This window comes from Somniosus microcephalus, chromosome 26, assembly GCF_052327205.1.
Source record: "Somniosus microcephalus isolate GS21.2 chromosome 26, FLI_Smic_1.0, whole genome shotgun sequence".
Classification (NCBI taxonomy): Eukaryota; Metazoa; Chordata; class Chondrichthyes; order Squaliformes; family Somniosidae; genus Somniosus; species Somniosus microcephalus.
In genome coordinates, this window is record NC_141012.1 from 11,991,080 (window position 1) to 12,015,712 (window position 24,633).

The window sequence follows — 24,633 nt, forward strand, 5'->3', positions numbered from 1 at the left end:
AAAAAACATTTTTTTTGCTGGAAATCACAGCAGGTCCGGCCGCATCTGTGTGGAGAGAACAAGCCAACGACGACTCGAGTCTGGATGACCCTACGTCAGGTGGGGTTACATGTAGCGTGACATGAACCCAAGATCTCGGTTGAGGCCGTCCTCATGGGTGCGGAACTTGGCTATCAGTTTCTGCTCGACGATTTTGCGTTGTCGTGTGTCTCAAAGGCCGCCTTGGAGAATGCTTACCCGAAGATCAGAGGCTGAATGTCCTGGACTGCTGAAGTGTTCCCCGACTGGGAGGGAACACTCCTGCCTGGCGATTGTTGCGCGGTGTCCGTTCATCCGTTGTCGTAGTGTCTGCATGGTCTCGCCGATGTACCATGCTCCGGGGCGTCCTTTCCTGCAATGTATGAGGTAGACAACATTGGCCGAGTCACATGAGTATGTACCATGTACCTGGTGGGTGGTGTCCTCACGTGTGATGATGGTATCTGTGTTGATGATCTGGCATGTCAGGTACATGGTACATACTCATGTGACTCGGCCAACGTTGTCTACCTCATACGTTGCAGGAAAGGATGCCCCGGAGCATGGTACATCGGCGAGACTATGCAGACACTGCGACAACGGATGAACGGACACCGCGCAACAATCGCCAGGCAGGAGTGTTCCCTCCCAGTCGGGGAACACTTCAGCAGTCCAGGACATTCAGCCTCCGATCTTCGGGTAAGCATTCTCCAAGGCAGCCTTCGAGACACACGACAACGCAAAATCGTCGCGCAGAAACTGATAGCCAAGTTCCGCACCCATGAGGACGGCCTCAACCGAGATCTTGGGTTCATGTCACGCTACATGTAACCCCACCTGACGAAGGGTCATCCAGACTCGAGTCGTCGTTGGCTTGTTCTCTCCACACAGATGCGGCCGGACCTGCTGTGATTTCCAGCAAAAAAAATGTTTTTTGTCTGTTTTTTTGTTTTTCATACAGACCCCAGCATCTGCAACATTTGACCCCTTGTGACCCCACCTCATTGTTCTCTGATGTAATGTTTTCCTGACTGACCTGTTTGGACACCATTTACACCTTTGATTGCTGTGATTATCTCTCTGCCGAGGTGTGATAAATGGCACTTAGAAAGATTACCTGTAAACATCTGACATTATTCTCTGACTATATAAGCTGTGTTTTTATGCATCTCTCCACTTCACCTGACAAAGGAGTATTCAGATCAATAAAATTCAGATGTAACAAAAGTCATAATCAGATATCAATAATGAACTCCCAAGATGTTCCTTCTTGTAGAACTCCCATGCACTGAGTGACACACATACAATTCTTTCCCAATAGGTTTGTTACAAGGTCCCCAACTTAGAAGCTTCAAATCCAACCGTACTGTACAAGATGATACATCTACAGTCTGCTGCCTACACGTAGCCCGGTAGACAAGCAATGCCATATTGGAGGCTTAGTTTTAAGCCTGCCGAGTATGAAAGCTCCTCTGAGACCATGCGAGCTTCTATAGGGGTCGGACTTCTATGCAAGGCATCCACACCCTACACAGACCACTTGGAAGCCAAATCCTTACTAGAGTCACTCCGGAATGCACACTACAGTCTCGAGTTCCATTAGCAAGATGGTGGCTGCACAGGTTACATCACAGGCAGTGGGGGAATGGCTGTATTGAAAGTGCCATGCCATTGGATTAAAGAATGCATCAAGAACTGGACTGTAAAACTTTCAAAAGGTGTTGAAATAAAAGTAAAGGACAACATGCGTATCGCATGTCAAAACCAAGGAGGAGATGCCAAAAGATTCATTACTCAGTTGTCAAAACAGTCCCCACCCACACTTCCTTTACTGTTTGGTGAGAGCTTAAAAGGGAGGTTGGCAGTGTAGTCTGGTATTTCTTACTGCAATTGCCGGTGATAGAATTACTCATATTACCCGAGGAATCACGGTTTCTTATAACAGTGGACACGTTCATGTGACAATCCTCTTTCTGCGATTTTTTAACTCCAGCCTCAAGCCGTTTATTAAAAATGGGTAGACGCCTCCACTAAATTAAGAGAGAAATATCACACATTCACAGATAAAATTGATGTGCATAAAAAAAAAGAATTTCCAGCAAAATATCACTCCTGGTACCTCACCATGTTTGCGCCACCACATTGCAGCTCACTTGACCCACCCCCATCTGCCTAGTGACCCATTTCACGTGAACATTCGTCACACATTGGGGTCATTTTAACTTTGATCATTGGACAGTTGAATGCTCACATCACATGAACGTGTTGAGAGTTCATCCACTGGTATAAGAAACCGTGATTCCCAGGGTAATACTATCACCAGCATCAGCAATCCATTGTACACCTTGCTGGATTTTCTTTCCCATAAACGTTAACGGAAAAGTCATGCAAGGTGCAAAGACAGGCCTCTGATTCGCTAGCGCCCATTTTCCACCCAATGCTAAAAGTTAAAATGACCCCACATCAAGTGTCCATCCGCCATGTGATTCCCCTGTGATTCTACCGCTGGACATTTGTCAGGTAAAATTGCATTATTAAAAAAAATAAAGGGAATCTCCAGCAAAATGTCACTCCTGGTACCTCACCATGTTTGGGAGGGGGGGAATGAGTGCACGGTGTAATCGCTCATCTGACGCACTGCCCCCCACCCTCATCTCTCTGCTGACCCATGGGGCAGAGACAGACATGACGGTCTGAATGTCAGACCCATCATTACCCAGGAGGAGGCAGCCAGAACAGCTAGGTTCAGAATGTGCTGCAGCAAATCCTCAACTGTAAATGTAAACATTTAAAAACATGATCAGATTCTCTATTTAAAACATGCAGTTGCCAGTGTGTGAATGAGACATTTTTTTTTTAAATCAACTTTTATTTTCCAAGATGATGAAGGAAACGTGTGTTCTCTTTTGAGTCTGGGTTTAAACTAGCATTCAGGACAGTGCAGCCCATAGGAGTCTATGGGAAAGTGTCTACAGATCATTATTTATTTAGTGTGTCCTATCTTTAAATGGAGTATTTCTATGGGGTTAGACTGGCCCCTATCATAACAGCAGGTACCACTCTGAAAACCAATAGCAGGTAATGTGTGACTGATGACCTTTCAAACCCATCGCACATCTCCACCTTCACGGTCCAGGCAGTTTAGGTGTCGAGCGGGATGTCAGGTCATTTTCAAATGGGACACCTGGAGTCTTTTTCTTCCCACTTACTTATCTGACTCTTGCTTCCATGGAGGCATTAGTTATTGAGGTCAGTAAGGTTTTTTTGATAAATTTTCACTCTCAGCAAAGCAAATCTGAGAACTTGAACTATGATCCCACTCCCAGCGCAGACTTCATCCCAATTTACACGAACTTGAAACAAAATGGCTGTCAGTGATGTTCAGAGTGCCACCTGCCGCTATATAGTGACTGCCTGTAGGAGCTAAGACAATTTCACATCATAAATAAGACCACTCTCATATCTCTTCCCCCCCCCCCTCAAAAACACTAGATTAAAATTTACTATGTACAATAAACTTTTTACATGTGTACCTCACAAGGAACCATCTACAAATATCTCTGAACCCCTCCCTTAATATGGCAATTGAGGCTCCTCAATATTTGCCTGAAAAACAAAATCTAGAAAAACATTTGTGGGTGGGGATCCAGCCCATAAAGCTTGTTAACCGCTTCCATTTAACCATCTCCCTCAGCCCTAATGATGTATTGGAGGCCATGGCCGAGAGAACGGTTCCATTGTCCATCCTTGTATCTTATCTGAGAAAAACTTTAAGAACCTCTCAATTGCTCCTGGACTCTCAGTTTACCTTCTCTCACTACACAGGGAACCTCTCTAAACTGACTTCTGTGTATCCAGGGAACAAAGTACCCAAAGTTATTGCTAGTGAGGGGGCTGGCATGCTGCAAGATCTGGGTACAAGGTGTTTTTTGTTGTTGTTTTTTTTTATACAAACAGTGCCACCAAACACTGCAGGCTAGGTCTCACCCTAGCATAAATCTATCTATATACAGTATTTATGATGACATGCCTCAGACACCACATTATTCACTGAAGGCTACCATTGAGATGATGCTCAACAAAGGCTGTGCCCACTGAGTGCGGCTGCAATGGTTGCGGGTACTTTTCATGCCAGTTTTGTCTCAGTTGTGGAGAATTTTACCTTCATGTCAAATTCCAGCCCATTACCCAAGTTTCTATCCTGTACGTGGTATGCTGGCGATTGCTGGAAACCTGAAATAAAAACAGAAAATGCTGGAAACGCTCAGCAGGTCAGGCAGCATCTGTGGAGAGAGAAACAGGGTCAACGTTTCAGGTCGCTGACCTTTTGTCAGAACTGGTTCTGACGAAGGGTCATCAACCTGAAACGTTAACTCTGTTTTTCTCTGCACAGATACTGCCTGACCTGCTGTGTTTTCCAGAATTTTCTGATGATATTTTGAAATTGTTTTGTTTAAGATATACACAGAGTCCTTGTCCTGATGGATCACTAATAGAATTATAGAATTTTACCACACAGGAGGCCATTTGGCCCATCGTGCCTGTGCCGGCTCTTTGAAAGAGCTCTCCAATTAGTCCCGCTCCCCCCTGCTCTTTCCCAATTGCCCTGCAGTTTTTTTCCTTTTCAAGTATATATCCAATTTTCCATGAAAGTTACTATTGAATCTGCTTCCACCACGCTTTCAGGCAGCGCATTCCAGATCACAACAACTCGCTGCATTAAAAAAAAACTCATCTCCCCTCTGGTTCTTTTGCCAATTATCTTAAATCTGTCTCTTCTGGTTACTGACCCTCCTGCCAGTGGAAACAGTCTCTCTTTATTATCAAAATCTTTCATGATTTTGAACACCTCTATCAAATCTCTTCTTCACCATCTCTGCTCGGAGGAGAACAATTCCAGCTTCTCTAGTCTCTCCACATCACTAAAGTCCCTCATTCCTGGTCTCATTTTAGTATATCACCTTTGCAGCCTCTCCAAGGGCTTGACATCCTTCCTAACGTGTGTGAAATAATTATTTTTTAATATGTGAAAGGAATTTTCCTTCAAATAACTTGGTCCTTTCTGTGGCGAGTGGACACAGGGACACTTGGCTACCAGGTTCTGTTTGAGGGACTCCAGTGTATTTCTACCACGTAATTACTCTTATATTTACTCTATCAAAACCTTTCATAATTTTGAACACCTCTATTAAATCTCCACTTAACCTTCTCTGCTCTAAGGAGAATAACCCCAGCTTGTCTAGTGTCTCCATGTAAATGAAGTCCCTCATCCTTGGTACCATTCTAGTAAATCTCCTCTGCATCCTCACTAAGGTCTTGATATAAGAATGTAAGAAGCAGGAGTCGGCCGTACGTCCCCTCGAGCCTGCTCCGCCATTCAGTAAGATCATGGCTGATCATTGACCGCAACTCCACTTTCCCGCCCTATCCCCATATCCCTCGATTCCCCTAGAGTCCAAAAATCTAGCGATCTCAGCCTTGAATATACTCGAACGACTGAGCATCCACAGCCCTCTAGGGTAGAGAATTCCAAAGATTCACAACCCTCTAAGTGAAGAAATTCCTTCTTCGCTCAGACGTAAATGGCCGACCCCTTATCCTGAGACTATGCTGCCTAGTTCGAGAATCTCCAGCCAGGGGAAACAGCCTCTCAACATCTACCCTGTCAAGCTCTTTCAGAATCTTATATGTTTCAATGAGATCACCTCTCTTTCTTCTAAACTCCAGAGAATAAAACCCATTCTACTCAATCTCTCCTCATAGGACAACCCTCTCATTCCAGAAATCAATCTAGTGAACTTCCGTTGCACCCCCTAAGTATATTCATCCTTAGGTAAGGAGGCCAAAACTGTGCACCGTACTCCAGGTGTGGTCTCACCAAAGCCCTGTACAATTGCAGCAAGGCTTCCTTACTCCTGTACTCCAACTCCCTTGCAATAAAAGCCAACATGCTATTTGCTTCCTAAAGTGTGGTGCCCAGAATTGGATACAATACTCTAGCTCACATTTATTACACTTACATTGAGGAAAATGGAGAAGATCTGCCATTGTGACCTGTGACCCTGAACAACTAAGTGCAGATTAAAGGCAAAAAATTCTGACTCACTGACATTATCCCCCTTTCCCACAGAGAGAGCATTCTGTCCCGTGAAAATAATCCACCTCACCACCCCCTTGTGTTGGTGTCTTTCAGGATCTAAGGAGTGCAGCAAAATTTATTCAAGGTGTTTTTCTTTTTAAGTAGTGAAGGAGTTTACATTTGTCTTTTCATTTACATTTTGAAACATCAATAAGATATAACATCTCGGCAAACACTTTAGAGGTGGCGATCAATGAAGTGACTAAATTCATTAGTCCCAATTAAAACAATAAAACATCATCTCTTTTAAAACATCTCGTATGACTGCCAAAACCTGGCGCCGTTATAGATTTTCAATAAATAAAATTGGGGGAAGGTGAAGAGGGTTGATAGACAGTTTACATTCAAAGCTAGTGTCACCAAACAAACGCCTTATGTCTCAGTCCTTGACTCAAGGACGTCCTTAGCTTTAGCATGTTAAAAGCTTCATGTTTCTTCCATGCTACATAACGAAACTCAGGAGAAACGTCACTGCACAGTGGCTTTTACAAGCGATGGTCGATGAAAGATGGCAGCACACCTCTCATTTCACAGAAAAGTCACCGAAATAAAAACCAGGATATAAATTACTGCAAAAAATCTCGATTTGCCCCAAAGTGCTTCGTCTCCTGTTGCTCTACCCCAGGTAGTCCAGCCTCCAGGTCTTTTATCTGACAACCCTCTCCGGGAAGCCCGGCGCACTCAGTTCCCAGTTGCCGCGGTGCTGCCGTTGGTGCTGGCTTTTGACTTGGACTTGGACTTGAAAGAGAAACGCTTGATCAGCTTCCGTGAGAAGCTGCCCGATTTCTTCCGCGTGGAGGAGGGGCTGTCGCTCACGTTGGAGAGGTCATCGTGGGAGTGGCTGAAGCCCGGCTCCTTCTGCTTGTTTCTCCTCCGGAACAAGAGCTTGGTGCCACTTCGGAGGAAGCCAACTGCAGGGAAAGGGAAGAGGAAACTAAAGTCAAAGCAACACAGGCAGGACCAGCGGGGACAACCTGTCCCAGCACAGACAAGCAGAGAACGAATACGACACCAAGAACATTCAGCCTTACGGTAGAGTAACAGTTCTGATGAAAAGTCATCGACCTGAAACGTTAACTCTGTTTCTCGCTCCACAGATGCTGCCTGACCTGAGTGCGTATTTCCAACATTTTCTGTTTTTATTTCAGATTTCCAGCATTTAGCTTTGGTGTGTTAAAACAAAGAAAGACTTGCATTTATATAGCGCCTTTCACGACCACCAGACGTCCCAAAGCACTTTACAGCCAATTAAGTACTTTTGAAGTGTAGTCACTGTTGTAGTGTAGGAAATGCAGCGGCCAATTTGCGCAAAGCAAGCTCCCACAAACAGCAATGTGATAATGACCAGATAATCTGTTTTAGTGATGTTCTTCAAAATAGTGCCATGGGGTCCTTTACGTCCACCTGAGGGGGCAGACGGGGCCTCAATTTAACGTCTCATCTAAAAGACAGCACCTCCGACAGTGCGGCACTCCCTCAGTACTGCACTGGAGTGTCAGCCTAGATTTTTGTGCTCAAGTCTCTGGAGTGGGATTTGAACCCACAACCTTCTGACTCAGAGGCGAGGGTGCTACCCACTGAGCCACAGCTGACACTAGATACATGTTGATGTAAGTAACATTACTCTTTGAACAGGTCTAAACATGTCACAGAGACTTCACTGCAGTACCTCACCGATTAGCTAACATTTGAACGTCCCAATCAGGACTCCTTTGCTGGCTCAGTTCAGGAGCGGTTCGGTTTGGATCCCCCTGCATTTTACTAGACAATACTACCTACTTAATCTGGCGTCAAATCCGCCGACGTACGATTATGAAAAGGTACGTTTGCAACAGGTAAAATAAAAATGGTTGACAAAGGGGACATGCATAGGTCCGTTCATTGGATCCGCTCGGGGCCCCTGATTGGCTCAGGACCTCGTGTAATTGCACGGGTTATGCAGTCTGAACGCCGCCTCTGGCTCAGTGAACGCACCACCCGGTGTGGTACAGAGTTACACAGACCAGGTAAGTCCCAGGTTCGGGTCTCCAGTCTGTGTTGAGTTATCTGATCTCAGTCAGGGCAGCTGCAATCGTCCTCAGTGCCCCTTTGGTATTAAGGGGAGGAAAAAATCATCCCGGTTTTCGCTCTCTTAATCATTCTCTAGTGACTCATCCTGGAACGTGCGCTTGTGCGGACAAGACTGGTCTTGGATATCTGTGCTGTCTCCATGATCGAACAGCTTGCTGGCACGACTGTCAGGCCTCATACATGACGAATAGCCATTTAGGTAAAGGACCAGCAGGAAGCTGGCACCCACTGAACTGTACCCCAGCAAGAGTCGGCATAGTCAGGGAGCAGAGAGAGGGGAGGGGAGGGGGGGGGGGGGGGAGGAGGTGGGTAGCACTCTCTCGTCTCCGAGTCAGAAGGTTGTGAGTTCAAACCCCACTTGAGACTTGAACACAAAAATCTAGGCTGACACTCCCAGTGCAGTGCTGAGGGAGTGCTGCACTGTTGGAGGTGCCGTCTTTCAGATGAGACGTTAAACCGAGGCCCCGTCTGCCGTGCTGGATGTAAAAGATCCCATGGCACTATTTCGAAGAAGAGCAGGGGAGTTCTCGCCGATGTTCTGGCCCATATTTATCCCTCAACCAACATCACTAAAAAAACACACATGGATTCTGTATACTTTATGTTATACTGCTTAACATCCAAAATTCTACACATTACACTGCACACTCCAGTGTACATACTATAACACATAACATGTTACCTGGTACATTACAGAATATAAACTATAATGTACAGATTATATAGCGTATAGCATAAATTATATACCATAGAGTGTATGGAAGATATACAGTATATATATTACACTGTGTGGTATATATACCTTGGGAGAGGAGAGGGAGGGGCACAACAGAACATCAGCATTGAACTCCATTTCTGCTTACCTTTGTGATCCTTCAAGCTTCTCGTTTCGAGCGCTCCTGTCGACCCAGTTTCAGATTCGACATCGTCCACCGACGGCCGCTCTGAAATATCCGACGCGGCGGCCTCGTCCAGGTCCTGGCTAGCCGCCTGCCGCTGGTTCAGGGAGTCGATGGATTTGGGAGAGTCCAGCGCACTCTGAGCACTGCAGTGGGGCAGGGCCGCCAACCCTGGCTCACCCTGCAGAGAGGCGTCCATGGCAGCTGCGTAGCCCATGGAGAGAGCCATTTCCTCTTGATCAATGGGGGCCTGGGTCAGAGGGCAAGAGAGGACATCAGCAGGCGCTTGGCAAACATAGCAAAGATCAGCTGGCAAGACTGAGATTGACTGTCAATGAGTACACCGGGCTTTTATGCAGATAGAAGCAAGCTGGGTAGCAACACTGTATGACTGATTTAATGTACCAGGAGTACCTCAACAACAACTTGCATTTATATAGCGCCTTTAGCATAGTAAAACATCCCAAGGTGCTTCACAGGTAACGTTATCAGACAAAATTTGACACCAAGCCACACAAAGAGATATTAGGATGGATGACTAAAAGCTTGGGTCAAAGAGGTAGGTATTAAGGAGCAACCTAAAGGAGGACAGAGGGGCGGAGAGGTTTAGGGGAATGAATTCCGTAGCTTGGCAGCTGAAGGCACGGTCGCCAATGGTGCAGCGATGAAAATCGGGGATGCGCAAGAGGCCAGAATTGGAGGAGCGCAGAGATCGCGGAGGGTTGCAGAGCTGGAGGTGGTTACAGAGATAGGGAGGGACAAAGCCATGAAAGGATTTGAAGGTGGTTCAATTACCCCCTGCCTTTAGGGTTTGCCAACTCTCCAGGACTGTCCTGGAATCTCCAGGAATTGAAGATTTATCTCCTGGACACTGCTGCGAGCAAACCCCGGGGAGAAAAATCATAGGGACAATTAAAAAAAAAATTGTATGTTTTTTTTTCCATTTTCTTTTGAACGCTTCTGTTTATTTGTTGTAAACATATTGGAGATGGGAAATAAAAGACTGTTTGACTGGGCGGGACAGTTGGACAAAACCTCCAGGAATATGAGCGAGCTCGAACTTCACCTGAAGACTACACTCAGTCTCGATCTCCGTGCTCCACAACATGGGAGATCGACCAGTGATGTCATTCAAATCTCGCATGAAGCATTCGCTGTTACACATTTCCTGCAAAGCTTTTGTGACACTCATAGGCAAATTTATTCTAATCCAGACAAATTTGCTAGGTCATTTATTCTACCACACCTGATTGGATCATTCTCCCCGCAATGATTGGCTCCTAGCTACTGCTTTCTCCCAGCCCTCGCTTCCACTGTCTTTAGATCTGAAGCTGGTCACAGAGAAATCGGTTAAAACAATTGAATGATCCCAAGTTGGCAAGTGCTCTCAGAAAGTTTACATTTTTGAAGCAACGAGCAGAACTCCCCTGGCGTTGCTGCTGGTGAGTAAGAAGTTTGATGTCTGAAGTGTGATGAATAAAACGTGACAGGAAGTAAGTGCGACGCTTACAGGAAATGCGCTATACACAAGACTATTACAATTAGGGTAATTTACACATTCTACCTCTGGCTCTCAGCACTTTATCTTACAAATGCAAAAACTATCTTACTATCTGAGTTTCAGCTCCCTCTCTCCAAGAACATAGAATACAGCACTGAAGGAGGCCATTCGGCCCATCATGCCTGTGCCGGCTCTTTGGGAGAGCTATCCAATTAGTCCCACTCCCCTGCCCTTTCCCCATAGCACTGGAAACTTTTCCCCTTCAAGTACATATCAGTTCCACAGTGTCTGGGAATTCTTAATGGACCTGTCAATCAAACAAAGCCAAGATCGCAGCTGCAATTGAACTCTAATTGGCTCCATCATTCATTTCAAAACTGCAGAGCCGAGTACACCTTTAAGCCTTAAAGGGACACACACGTACATGGTTTAATTTTCTTTATATCTTAGTACATCCTCTGACTTATAAGGAATGACACAGGAGATTTGCTAGTAATATATTATAAAGAGCAATACATTTATCAATAAGCTTCAGGCAGTAATTCAGTCTCACTTTGCGATATATATTATTTAAACTTTGTGTTTCACAGTTCATTATTTCTTCCTAAACTGCTGTTTGAATTACTGCTGCCCGCTGTCAGTCACCCTCTGATTGGCTGAGACAGGGGCAGCATCATCAGGAGAACATCCCCAGTGAGCTGCAGAAATCAGAGTCCAAATTCCTAGCGGAAGGCAGAAGGTTACCTTGGAAACTCCTGATATAATCAGCGTGCTGCGTTTGGTCGGTGTCTTCTTGCTGGGCTTGTTGGCGGATTCCGTCAGCTGCCGGATTGCTGTCTGTACCACTGGATCCAAACCATTGGCGAGGTGATTCTCCACTGCTTTCCACACATATAAACAATGTTATTATTAGCATGGGAGATAGAGAGGCAGAGAGAGGGGGAAGAGAGGGAGTGAGAGGGGGAGAGACTGAGGGGGGGGGTGGGAGGGAGAGACCGAGGGAGGGGGTGGGGGGAGGGAGAGACCGAGGGGGGGGGGGAGGGAGAGACCGAGGGGGGGGAGGAGGGAGAGACCGAGGGGGGGGTGGAGGGAGAGACCGAGGGGGGGGGGGGGGAGGGAGAGACCGAGGGTGGGGGGGGGGGGGGAGAGACCGAGGGTGGGGGGGGGGGAGGGAGAGACCGAGGGTGGGGGGGGGGGGGGGAGGGAGAGACCGAGGGGGGGGGGGGGGGGAGGGAGAGACCGAGGGTGGGGGGGGGGGGAGGGAGAGACCGAGGGGGGGGAAGGAGAGACCGAGGGGGGGGGGGGGGAAGGGAGAGACCGAGGGGGGGGGGGGAAGGGAGAGACCGAGGGGGGGGGGAAGGGAGAGACCGAGGGGGGGGGGGAAGGGAGAGACCGAGGGGGGGGGGAGAAGGGAGAGACCGAGGGGGGGGGGAAGGGAGAGACCGAGGGAGGGACCGAGGGAGAGGGGGACCGAGGGAGAGGGGGACCGAGGGAGAGGGGGACCGAGGGAGGGAGGGAGGGAGAGGGGGACCGAGGGAGGGAGGGAGAGGGGGACCGAGGGAGGGAGGGAGAGGGGGACCGAGGGAGAGGGGGACCGAGGGAGGGAGGGAGAGGGGGACCGAGGGAGGAAGGGAGGGAGAGTGAGACCGACCGAGGGGGAGACCGAGAAACTATTTCCTCTGGTAAGGGAATCCAGAACAAGGGGGGTGTAACCTTAAAATTAGAGCCAGGCCATTCAGGGGTGCTGTCACGAAGCACTTCTTCACACAAAGGTTAGTAGAAATCTGGGACTCTTCCCCCCAGAAAGCTGTTGAGGTTGGGGGTCAATTGAAAATGTCAAAACTGAGATTGATAAATTTTTGTTAGGCAAGGGTATTAAGGGTTACAGAACCAAGGCGGGTAAATGGAGTTAAGATACAGATCAGGCATGATCTAGCTGAATGACGGAACAGGCTCGAGAGGCTGAATGTTCCTATGATAGTGTAAAACAGATACAATCTGACTGACTGCCCGTTAGGCACCTTTGCCCAATCTTCTTTTCCACTGAAGTCAATGAACACAGTATAATAGGGTTTGATCCAATATCGCCTGTTTTACACTATCGCCAGAAGTTAAAGTGACCCCCATAATCACAAGGGGCAAAAGTTCTAGTGTCCCTCCCAAGTGCCATCATCCCTGAAATCAAATGGGCAGAACACATAGATTTACCATTATTGGGAGACAGACTGACAGGGCTGTTGTCCACCTTGATGGATCTCTTCTCTGTTACTTCCACCTTGGAGGGTGACCGTGTAGGAGAATCTGAGGGCAGCAGACAAAACAGGTTATAGTATTGCAGTCGAGATGCTCTGAAAATATTGCTGCCGCTGTGTTTGAGCCCAAGTATTAGGTGACAGCCACAGGCACAGTGAATCTTGGCGACACCCAGTTGGAAAGGTGAACTGCTTTACACAGAATTACATAGAATGTACGGCACAGAAACAGGCCATTCCGCCCAACTCCTCTATGCCGGTGTTTATGCTCCACACGCGTCTCCTCCCACCCCTTTTCATCTGCATAACTCTCCATTCCTTTCTCCCTCATGTGTGTATCCAGGTTCCCCTTAAATGCATCACTGCTTTATGCCTCAACTGTGGGCAGTGTCCTAGGCCTAACCATCTTCAGCTGCTTCATCAATGGTCTTCCCTCCAACATAAGGTCAGAAATGGGGAAGTTCGCTGATGACTGCACAGTGTTCAGCGCCATTCACAACTCCTCAGATAATGAAGCAGTCCATGCCCGCATGCAACAAGATCTGGACGATGTTCAGGCTTGGGCTGATAAGTGCCAGGCAATGACTAACTGCAACAAGCGAGAGTCTAACCACCTCCCCTTGACATTCAATAGCATTACCATCGTTGAATCCCCCACCATCAACATCCTGGGGGGTCACCATTGACCAGAAGCTTAACTGGACCAGCCACATAAATACTGTGGCAACAAGAGCAGGTCAGAGGCTGGGTATTTTGCAGCGAGTGTCTCACCTCCTGACTCCCCAAAGCTTTTCCACCATCTATAAGGCACAAGTAAAGAGTGTGATGGAATACTCTCCATTTGCCTGGATGAGTGCAGCTCCAACAAAGAAGCTCGACACCATCCAGGACAAAGCAGCCCGCTTGATTGACACCCCATCCACCACCTTAAACATTCACTCCCTCCACCACCGGCGTACCGTGGCTGCAGTGTGGACCATCTACAAGATGCACTGCAGCAACTCGCCAAGGCTTCTTCGGCAACACTTCCCAAACCCGTGACCTCTTCCACCTAGAAGGACAAGGGCAGCAGACACATGGGAACACCACCACCTCCAAGTTCCCCTCCAAGTCACACACCATCCTGACTTAGAAGTATATCGCTGATCCTTCATCGTTGCTGGGTCAAAATCCTGGAACTCCCTCCCTAACAGCACTGTGGGAGTACCTTCACCACACGGACTGCAGCAGTTCAAGGCGGCGGCTCACCACCACCTTCTCGAGGGCAATTAGGGATGGGCAATAAATGCTGGCCTTGCCGGCGACGCCCACATCCCATAAACGAATAAAAAATAAACTATTCCTTGTGGTAGCAAGTTCCACATTTGAACCACTCGCTAAGTAAAGAAGTTTCTCCTGAATTCCCTATTGGATTTATTTGTGACCAATGTTCCCTTTAAGCTGCGTGGCTTTTCAATGCAAAAACCACGCATGCACGGTATGTTGAATGGGCCGCGTGGCGGCAAAAAATTTACAGGGAACATTGTTTGTGATTATCTTAAATTTATGGCCTCTTGTTTTGGTCTCCCTCCCCAACATCTTCTCTACATCTACCCTATCAAACCCTTTCATAATCTTAAATCAAATCAAATCAACTTTTATTGTCATTGTTAGTGCACAAGTGCAGTACAACGAAATGTAGGCTTGCGGCTCCTGAGAGTGTACATTTAGATTAAGACATTTAAACATTCCACATACATTTGGCTTGTAATACATTAACATAAACATAACCATAATAAAGTGCATTGGCAGATGTGCAGGCTTTAGAGTTTATTTGTGGAGTTCAGTAGGATGACAGCCCTGGGAAAGAAGCTGTTCCTAAATCTGGTCGTACGGGTGCGAATGCATCTGTAGCGTCTCCCAGATGGCTGGAGGGCGAACAGACTGTGGCTGGGGTGGGTAGGGTCTTTGATGATGGTCCGTGACCTCCGTAAACAGCGTTTCTGGTATATGTGCTCTATGGTCGGTAGCCGGGTGCCGGTAATGCGTTGGGCAGCTTTGACTACCCGCTGCAGGGCTTTCCGGTCATAGTAGCTACAGCTGCCATACCATACTATGATACAGTTCGTCAGGATGCTCTCTATTGTGCAGCGGTAAAAGTTAGAGAGGATCAGGGGTGACAGGTTACATCCCTTCAGCCTCCTTAGGAAATATAGGCGCTGCTGGGCCTTCTTCACCAGAGAGGAGGTATTGAGGGACCAGGAGAGGTCTTCCGTGATGTGGACTCCGAGGAACTTAAAGCTGTCCACCCTTTCCACCACAGCCCCATTGATGAACCCCAAAGACCTCCCTCTTCTAGAGAAAAGAGCCCCAGCCTGTTCAATCATTCCTGATAGGTATAACCTCTCAGTTCTGGTAACATACTTGTAAATCTTTTTTTGCATCTTCTCCAGTCCCTCTAAATCCTTTTTATAATATGGAGACCAGGACTGTGCAACAAGGACAAAACTGAACATTTCCTGCATCCAATATCCCACAGCGTTAAGAAACTGCTGTGCACACAGAAGCACTGGGGTTGGAACAACAGAGGGGCCTATGAACCCCTTGGCTGCATGCCAGCCTAAAGAAAGGCAGAGGGAGGTGAGCAGATGTGGGAGGCACGGGGAAAGGGCTTTCCTACAGGACCATAGAAAGGCATCATCCAACACACCAAGGTTATTGCAGTAATAACAACAGAAAATGCTGGAAAAACTCAGCAAGTCAGGCAACATCCGTGGAGAGAAATTTGAGTTGACGTTTCGGGTTTGACCCTTCTTCAAAACTGGAGAGAAAAGGAACTAGATCGAAGGCAGGGCTGCGATCGGACAAAAGAATAAAAGAACCAAAAGAAGTAAAAGAGATTAGAAGCTAGACGAGATGGTAATAGGCTGTGATTAGGTGTAAAGTGTACTGGCAGGGCAAAAGATAGCTGCCAGGTGTGAGAGAGAAACAAAAGGAAAGGGGGGGGGAAAGGAAAGGAGTGGAAAAATATAAGTGAAAATGAAATAGGGGCCGAGGTTATGATCTGAAATTGTTGAACTCAATATTGAGACCGGAAGGCTGCAGAGTGCCTAATCGGAAGATGAGGTGCTGTTCCTCGAGTTTACGTTGAGCTTCCGTGGAACAGTACAAGAGGCCAAGGACGGTGAGGTCCGAGTGGGAATGGAGCGGTGAATTGAAATGACAGGCGACCGGAAGCTCAGGGTCACCCTTACGGACTGAACGGAGGTGTTCCGCAAAGCGGTCACCCAATCTGCGTTTGGTCTCCCCAATGTAGAGGAGACCGCATCGTGAGCAGCGAATACAGTATACTAGATTGCGAGAAGTACAAGTAAATCGCTGTTTCACCTGGAAGGGGTGTTTGGGGCCCTGGACAGTGGGGAGGGGGGAGGTATAGGGGCAGGTGTTACATCTCCTCCGCTTGCACGGGAAGGTGCCAGGCGAAGGGGAAGGGCTGTTTGGGGTGATAGAGGAGTGGACTAGGGTGTCTCGGAGAGAGCGGTCCCTGCGGAATGCTGAAAGGGGAGGGGAGGGGAAGATACGTTTGGTGGTGGGATCACTTTGGAGGTAGCGGAAATGCCGGAGGATGATCCGTTGAATGTGGAGGCTGGTGGGGTGAAAGGTGAGGACAAGGGGAACCCTATCGTGGTTCCGGGAGGGAGGGGCAGGGGTGAGGGCAGAGGTGCGGGAGATAGAACTGACACGGTCGAGGGCGGTGTCAACCACGGTAGAGGGGAATCCTCGGTTGCGGAAAAAGGAAGACATGTCTGAAGCACTGGTGTGGAAGGTGGCATCGTCGGAGCAGATACGGCGGAGGCGGAGAAACTGGGAGAATGGAATAGAGTCCTTACAGGAAGCGGGGTGGGAGGAAGTGTAGTCCAGGTAGCTGTGGGAGTCAGTGGGCTTGTAGTAAATATTGGTCGATAACCTATCCCCAGAGATGGAGACGGAGAAGTCGAGGAAGGGAAGGGAAGAGTCAGAGATGGACCATGTGAAGGTGAGGGAAGGGTGGAAATTGGAGGCAAAGTGAATGAAATTGTCAAGTTCGGGGCGAGAGCAGGAAACGGCACCGATACAGTCATCAATGTATCGGAAAAAGAGGTGAGGGAGGGGACCCGAGTAGGACTGGAACAAAGATTGTTCCACATAGCCCACGAAAAGGCAGGCATAGCTAGGACCCATGCGGGTACCCATGGCAACACCTTTGATTTGGAGGAAATGAGTGGAGTTAAAGGAGAAGTTGTTCAATGTGAGAACAAGTTCAGCCAAGCGGAGGAGGGTGGTGGTGGATGGGGACTGGACGAGCCTCTGTTCAAGGAAGAAGCGGAGTGCCCTCAGGCCATCCGGGTGGGGGATGGAGGTGTAGAGGGATTGTACGTCCATGGTGAAAAGGAAGCGGTTGGGGCCAGGAAACTGGAAACTGTTAAAGTGGCGGAGGGCGTCCGAAGAGTCGCGGATGTAGGTGGGAAGAGACTGGACAAGGGGAGAAAAGATAGAGTCAAGATAGGAAGAGATAAGTTCCGTGGGGCAAGAACAGGCTGAAACGATGGGTCTACCAGGGCAGTCCTGTTTGTGGATCTTGGGAAGGAGGTAGAAGCGGGCTGTGCGGGGTTGGGGAACTATGAGGTTGGTGGCAGCGGGGGGAAGATCTCCAGAGGAGATGAGGTCAGTGACAGTCTTGGAAACGGTGGTTTGATGTTCGGTAGTGGGGTCATGGTCCAGGTGGAGGTAGGAGCAGGTGTCGGAGAGTTGGCGTTCAGCTTCCGCTAGGTAGAGGTCAGTACGCCAAACAACAACAGCACCACCCTTGTCAGCGGGTTTAATGACAATGTCAGGGTTGGATCTAAGAGAATGGAGTGCTGCAAGTTCAGAGGGAGGGAGGTTGGAGTGAGTGAGGGGAGCAGAGAAATGGAGATGGCCGATGTCACGGCGGCAGTTAGCGATGAAAAGATCTAGAGAGGGTAAGAGGCCAGGGGGAGGGGTCCAGGTAGAATGGGAATTCTGCAAGCGGGAGAAAGGGTCAGTTGTGCGGGGGGAGGACTCCTGGCCAAAGAAGTGGGCACGGAGACGAAGGCGGCGGAAAAAGAGCTCAGCATCGTGCCGAGCTCGAAATTCATTGAGGTGGGGGCGTAAGGGGATGAAGCTCAGGCCCTATACCTCCCCCCTCCCCACTGTCCAGGGCCCCAAACACCCCTTCCAGGTGAAACAGCGATTTACTTGTACTTCTCGCAATCTAGTATACTGTATTCGCTGCTCACGATGCGGTCTCCTCTACATTGGGGAGACCAAACGCAGATTGGGTGACCGCTTTGCGGAACACCTCCGTTCAGTCCGTAAGGGTGACCCTGAGCTTCCGGTCGCCTGTCATTTCAATTCACCGCTCCATTCCCACTCGGACCTCACCGTCCTTGGCCTCTTGTACTGTTCCACGGAAGCTCAACGTAAACTCGAGGAACAGCACCTCATCTTCCGATTAGGCACTCTGCAGCCTTCCGGTCTCAATATTGAGTTCAACAATTTCAGATCATAACCTCGGCCCCTATTTCATTTTCACTTATATTTTTCCACTCCTTTCCTTTCCCCCCCCCTTTCCTTTTGTTTCTCTCTCACACCTGGCAGCTATCTTTTGCCCTGCCAGTACACTTTACACCTAATCACAGCCTATTACCATCTCGTCTAGCTTCTAATCTCTTTTACTTCTTTTGGTTCTTTTATTCTTTTGTCCGATCGCAGCCCTGCCTTCGATCTAGTTCCTTTTCTCTCCAGTTTTGAAGAAGGGTCAAACCCGAAACGTCAACTCAAATTTCTCTCCACGGATGTTGCCTGACTTGCTGAGTTTTTCCAGCATTTTCTATTGTTATTTCGGATTTCCAACATCTGCAGTATTTTGCTATCGTACTAAGGTTATTGCAGTGCCTGTCATCATTAACTCGAGGATGTCTGGAACAAAAGAATCAACCTAGATCTGTGCCAGACACAGATACAGGTGCTCAGTTCCCTAGTGTTTCACCCAAGGGACTATCCCTCACACGTGAGCCTTTACTGCACGTGTTGGCAAGCTACGTGGCCCTAGGGGCCTCACAGCCAATCCTGATCTTGTCCTTACCGAACAGCTACACACGCACTCTTTGCAGCAGGGGTTGCAATTATGTGCAGGAACCCTGGGGTAATTCTTTCTTCACCCCCCCTTGTCTGGAGACACTGAGGCTAATGGTACAGCCTCTAGCTCTGGCCCAGCAAAGCGCAGCGATCAAATCTTGGAATAATGAAGTTTTACGGAAAGCTAAGGAAGTTGGGCTCGTAAAAATGGAGACTTTGAAATGTTCAAGTTTTTAAGATCACAGAATCACAGAATCCCCACAGTGCAGATAGAGGCCATGGTGAAAAGATCGACAAAGGCGTCCAAGTGAGTTGTTCAATACACCACCTCTCTCTGCTCCTTAAAACCAAGCTTTGGGTCACCTGTCCTAATGTTTCCTTCTTCGACTCTGTCAATTTTTGTTTGATTACGCTCCTGCGAAGCGCCTTGGGACATTTGTACTATGTTAAAGGCGCTATATAAAGAAAAACAAGACTTGCATTTATATAGGCCTAGAAATTCGGTGGGCTGCGCCACCAGTTAGCGCCCAAAGAGGGCACTTAGTGGGTTTAGCGCCACTGGCCACGCCTCCCGCGAAATTTAGCGGGACGCGAATGGCGGCGTTAGCACTGCGCCGCCACCGATGACGTCATCGGTGTGCGCAGCGCCCCGCTACTGCCCCGATCGCGAAATTTGGTAGCGCCCCCTGCTGTAACGCCGGTCGCAATTTGCGGCCGGTTCAGGGGGGCCTACCTGCGGCGGTAGAGGCGCTGAGCAGCCATTTTTTTTGCTGGCCGCCTGCCAGCACCTCTTCGCGCAGCCGTCCCCGGCCTCCTGAGCCTCCTCCCGCTCTTTGTGCCGGCTGTCTCCCAAGAGCCCGGCACTTCTCCTCGGTGCCGGGCTCTTTTGCCGGCACTCGCGATCTTAGCTCGCACTGCAGCAGGCCCCTCCCCTTTAAGAAGGGGAGGAAGGCCTGCAGTACCGCAGCGCACCGTGCCGCAGCGTGTGGTGCTGCAGCACGTTGCGCTGCGAACTTCAGTTGCAGCGCACCAAGACGGATGCGGGGCGCCTCGAGTAGCGCCGCGCTTCCGTTTGGGGCGCTCAAACTGAATTTCCGGCGGGCGCTCACGACTCCTTCCGGGGCGGTACTTCTGGCGCCCTGGCGAGACTGGCGCCCCGTTTCTAGGCCATAGCGCCTTTCACGACTACCAGATGTCGCAAGGCGCTTTACAGCCAATGAAGTACTTTTCGAAGTGTAGTCACTGTTTTAATGTGGGAAACGCGGCAGCCAATTTGCGCACAGCAAGGTCCCACAGCAATGTGATAATGACCAGATAATCTATTTTTTTGTTATGTTGGCTGAGGGATAAATATTGTCCAGGACACCAGGGATATCTCCCCTGCTCTTCTTCGAAATAGCACCACGGGATCTTTTATGTCCACCCGAGAGAGCAGACGGGGCCTCGGTTTAACGTCTCATCCGAAAGACGGCACCTCCGACAGTGCAGCACTCCCTCAGCACTGCAACGGGAGTGTCAGCCTAGCTTTACGTGCTCAAGTCTCTGGAGTGGGACTTGAACCCACAACCTTCTGACTCAGAGGCGAGCGCGCTACCCACCGAGCCACGGCTGACACTCGGGTGCTAAATGCAGGTTATTGTTGTCAAAGGGACTCAAATGTCAGAAGACATGAGGTAAAAATCAAAATGTTTGAGTAAATCGTCAGTAAAACTTTTCACCCAAAGTGCAATCGACTTGTGCAATAAGTTACCAGTGAACAGTACTGACAGATGGGCTTCTGGAGAAGAGACTGAGGGAAATGGTGAGAAGGTTGGCAGTGGGGTTGTTTGATCAAAAATGGACAAAAGTGTTGGATTTAATGGCTTTCACCTGCTCCTAAAATGTCGTGTGTTCTTATCTAACCTACCCATAGAAGAATCTTGTCGCACATATTTCATATGGCAACAGAACCCTACCTGAATCTGCAAAGACAACAGACGCATCTGTGCACTGTGCTAGCAAGGCACTGAAAGGACAAAGCTACTCATTAACAAGCTGGATTCATGCCAGTGCTCAGGCAGCTCTCTCTCTCTCTCTCTCTCGCTGTGAGCCTCACATACACTGTTTCTAATTCCATGTGACTGCAACTATGCACTTCCAGGGCTTCGTGCACAATGCTTTAATCCCTCCCCTTTGCCACTGTCTTGCAATTGGCCAAAAAAAAAACCACCAGTCACCATGGAAACGCAGGCACATTCACTCAATCACCATAGAACAATGAGGTAAGCCCATCAATCATTCTCCCTCATGTTTGGGAATTATGGTCAAGCTGCAGGAGTCCGAACCAGACTGAGCATTTCAAAAAGAAAAGATGGGCACTTGTGCGATTGGAACACTTCACACATAGTGCCGCCTTCTATAAAATCCAGCGTTTGAAAAACAACACCATTTTTCTATTTATTTTTCAAGTATGACCGGACAGCCATCCCCAGAACTAAACCGTTCAATTCATAACTGGAAGAGACAGCATCCTATCAGCAAGACGGGCACAATAAGAAATAGGAGTCTTACCCAGCTTTCCGTCCATCTTGGGCCGGGATTGGATAGTTGTTACTGTTGTTACTATAGTTCCATCAGGCATTATGGTTCGATCCATTTCAATCTTTTTTGTAGGGGTGACAATTGTTCGCAGAGGGACCAGTGACTGGACCGTCTTGGATTCTGTAGGCTCTACATAAACCAACTGCAGAAAAAAAAAATCCATTGTTTTTATTACCACATGGTTCTATCTCCAATTTTCCTCCCTTAGCCCCTACCTGTCAGAAGGCAGTGAATCACTTAGGGGGACATAGTTTCAGGATAAGGGCTCTGCCATTTAGGACTGAGATGAGGAGAAATTTCTTCACTCAGAGGGTGGTGAATCTTTGGAATTCTCTGCCCCAGAGGGCTGCGGATGCTGAGTCGTTGAATATATTCAAGGCAGAGATCGATAGATTTTTGGATACTAAGGGAATCAAGGGATATGGGGATCGGGTGGGAAAGTGGAGTTGAGGTCGATGATCAGCCATGATCTTATTGAATGGCGGAGCAGAAGTATGGCCTACTCCTGCTCCTAATTATTATGTTCATGTTTCCATGGCCACCATCAAACTTCTGCTATCTTGCTCACGAGGCATTTTTGATGGTGAGTGGTGGCAAGCAGTTCAACTATAGGCACCATCACAGCTGAGCTCTGGATAGACACGGTGATTGAACCCGAAACTCGGCTGGTCTATGTGGCTTAGCTACTCACTAGTTAACAGTCAGGAAGCCTTTCATTCTGTCGTTGTATTTAGTTTGAACTTACTCACGCTTTCTTTGTCCTGGCTGAGAGGAGGATGCACCTGTTAAACGGAAGACGTTTGTGGTCTGGAGCCGTTAATACATTGCCTCAGCTATTTTGCGAATTCACACCGAAAATGAAACGAAAGGGAAAGATTTGGATCTTTCAGCTGCAGTGTGCTGCTGGATCCCCCAGAGAATTCCAGCACCTCCTGGTTAAAGGAGGGAGACCAGAGGCCGAGGCAACACAGGAGACTAAAAGTAGGGTGACCATATTTCCTAAACCAAATCCGGGGACACACAGGGTGGGAGCACGACAAAGTAGCCAGGACGGAAAAATGTAGGTTGCGCAGCGTAGTGAGGTAAAACCTTTTTTTAGCAGCCTATATTTTAACAGTTGCACATATACACTACAAATGCAAAACAAATGTGCATATAATTACCGCGGGTGTGACATCACACTATTGAAGCGCATTCAGACACCGTTTATATAAATAATATAATAACACTGTTCAGTTCATTGACCTGAAACTGATTATGTCTAACGGTGTGATGTGCATTTATTCCAACGACTACAGCTCTAGTCTATTCGGGGATGGGTTTCGTGAACCGGCGACTCTTCCGGGGACATTATTTGTCCGGGGACACAGTACCTCATCCGGAGACTGTCCCCCGAAAACATAGAAACATAGAAGATAGGAGCAGGAGTAGGCCATTCGGCCCTTCGAGCCTGCTCCGCCATTCAATGAGATCATGGCTGATCATCCAAACTCAGTACCCTGTCCCTGCCTTCTCCCCATATCCCTTGATCCCTTTAGCCTCAAGAAATATATCCAACTCCTTCTTGAATATATTTAATGAACTGGCCTCCACCACCCTCTGTGGCAGAGAATTCCACAGGTTCACCACTCTCTGGGTGAAGAAATTCCTCCTCATTTCAGTCCTAAATGGGATGTATGGTCATCCTAGTCTAAAAGGGACCAGAAATGGGGAAAATAAAGTTAAATGAAAAAGCTACAGGCAGGACAGTTAGCTTACCTCCAGTGAGACTGATCCAGTGGAAGTGTTTGACAGCCCTGGAGCGACTGCTAATGGAAAGTTCTGGCATCCAGAAGATGATCTCCGAGATAAATCCAGTGGGATCACGCTCTGCCCCAATAACATGCCTGCAAAAGAATGAACAGGCTAGGTGATTCCTATTTATATTCTATTTCTGCTACCCACCCACCACCCATGCCAAGAGCAGGCCCGGGTTCCTCACGCACCCCTACAGGACAACAGCTGGCTCCTGTTCTGCCTCTCCCGCTGATGACCCAGCCAAGATCGCGACATCGACATAATGCAAATTCATGGGCATAAATTCATGCCTCATCACCGCATGGCACAGTCCATCAATCCATCAACCCACTGTGCCATTGCGCCAACCAGCTCTTAGTCACTTTTTAGTGTCAGTGGCATTCCTGTGATTTTCTTACACCGGGAAGAATCCATCTTCTGTGAAACAACAACTTGTATTTATATAGCGCCATTAACGTAGTAAAACGTCCCGAGGCGCTTCACAGGAGCATTACCGAACAAAATTTGACACTGAGCCACATAAGGAGATATTAGGGCAGGTGACCAAAAGCTTGGACAAAGAGATAGGTTTTAAGGAGCGTCTTAAAAGGAGGAGAGAGAGGCAGCGAGGCGGAGAGGTTTAGGCAGGGAATTCCAGAGCTTAGGGCCTGGGCAACAGAAGGCACGGCCACCAAAGGTTGAGCGATTATAATCAGGGATGCTCAAGAGGGCAGAATTAGAGGAGCACAGATATCTCGGGGAGGTTGTGGGGCTGAAGGAGATTACAGAGATAGGGAGGGGCGAGGCCATGGAGGGATTTGAAAACAAGGATGAGAATTTTGAAATTGAGGCGCTGCTTAACCGGGAGCCAATGTAGGTCAGCGAGCACAGGGGTGATGGGCGAACGAGACTTGGTGCGAGTTAGGACACGGGCAGCCGAGTTTTGGACGACCTCAAGTTTACATAGGGTGGAATGTGGGAGGCCAGCCAGGAGTGCGTTGGAATAGTCAAGTCTAGAGGTAACAAAGGCATGGATGAGGGTTTCAGCAGTGGATGAGCTGAGGCAAGGGGCGGAGACGGGCGATGTTACGGAGGTGGAAGGAGGAGGGAGAGGGAGAGAGGGGGGCGAGGTTTCGGGAGGGGATTCCACAGCTTAGGACTGAGGCAGCTGAAGGCACGGCCACCAATGGAAAGAGAGTAGGAACGAGCCCACCCCTTAAGAATTCCCTCACTAGTCCTGTCAACCATCAAAAAGTGGTATTAAAGACTCAACACTGTCAG

General features: G+C 48.5%; 1 protein-coding gene across 2 annotated transcripts in view; it reads right to left on the reverse strand.

Annotated features, from left to right (window-relative positions):
- Positions 1-1,214: 1,214 nt before the first annotated feature.
- Positions 1,215-24,633, reverse strand: part of c2cd2l (c2cd2 like) — a 137,987-nt gene continuing 114,568 nt past the window's right edge. The window contains exons 9-14 of one of the 2 annotated variants that reach the window (XM_085967844.1): positions 23,335-23,462; positions 21,547-21,718; positions 12,836-12,928; positions 11,372-11,505; positions 9,091-9,376; positions 1,215-7,068 (exon numbers count right to left, since the gene is read on the reverse strand). In XM_085967844.1, the coding sequence (XP_085823970.1) occupies positions 6,839-7,068; positions 9,091-9,376; positions 11,372-11,505; positions 12,836-12,928; positions 21,547-21,718; positions 23,335-23,462 (1,043 nt within the window). In that variant the 3' untranslated portion in view covers positions 1,215-6,838. Of the gene's footprint in view, positions 7,069-9,090; positions 9,377-11,371; positions 11,509-12,835; positions 12,929-21,546; positions 21,719-23,334; positions 23,463-24,633 lie in introns of both variants that reach the window. The other variant, XM_085967843.1, reaches the window with a different exon arrangement.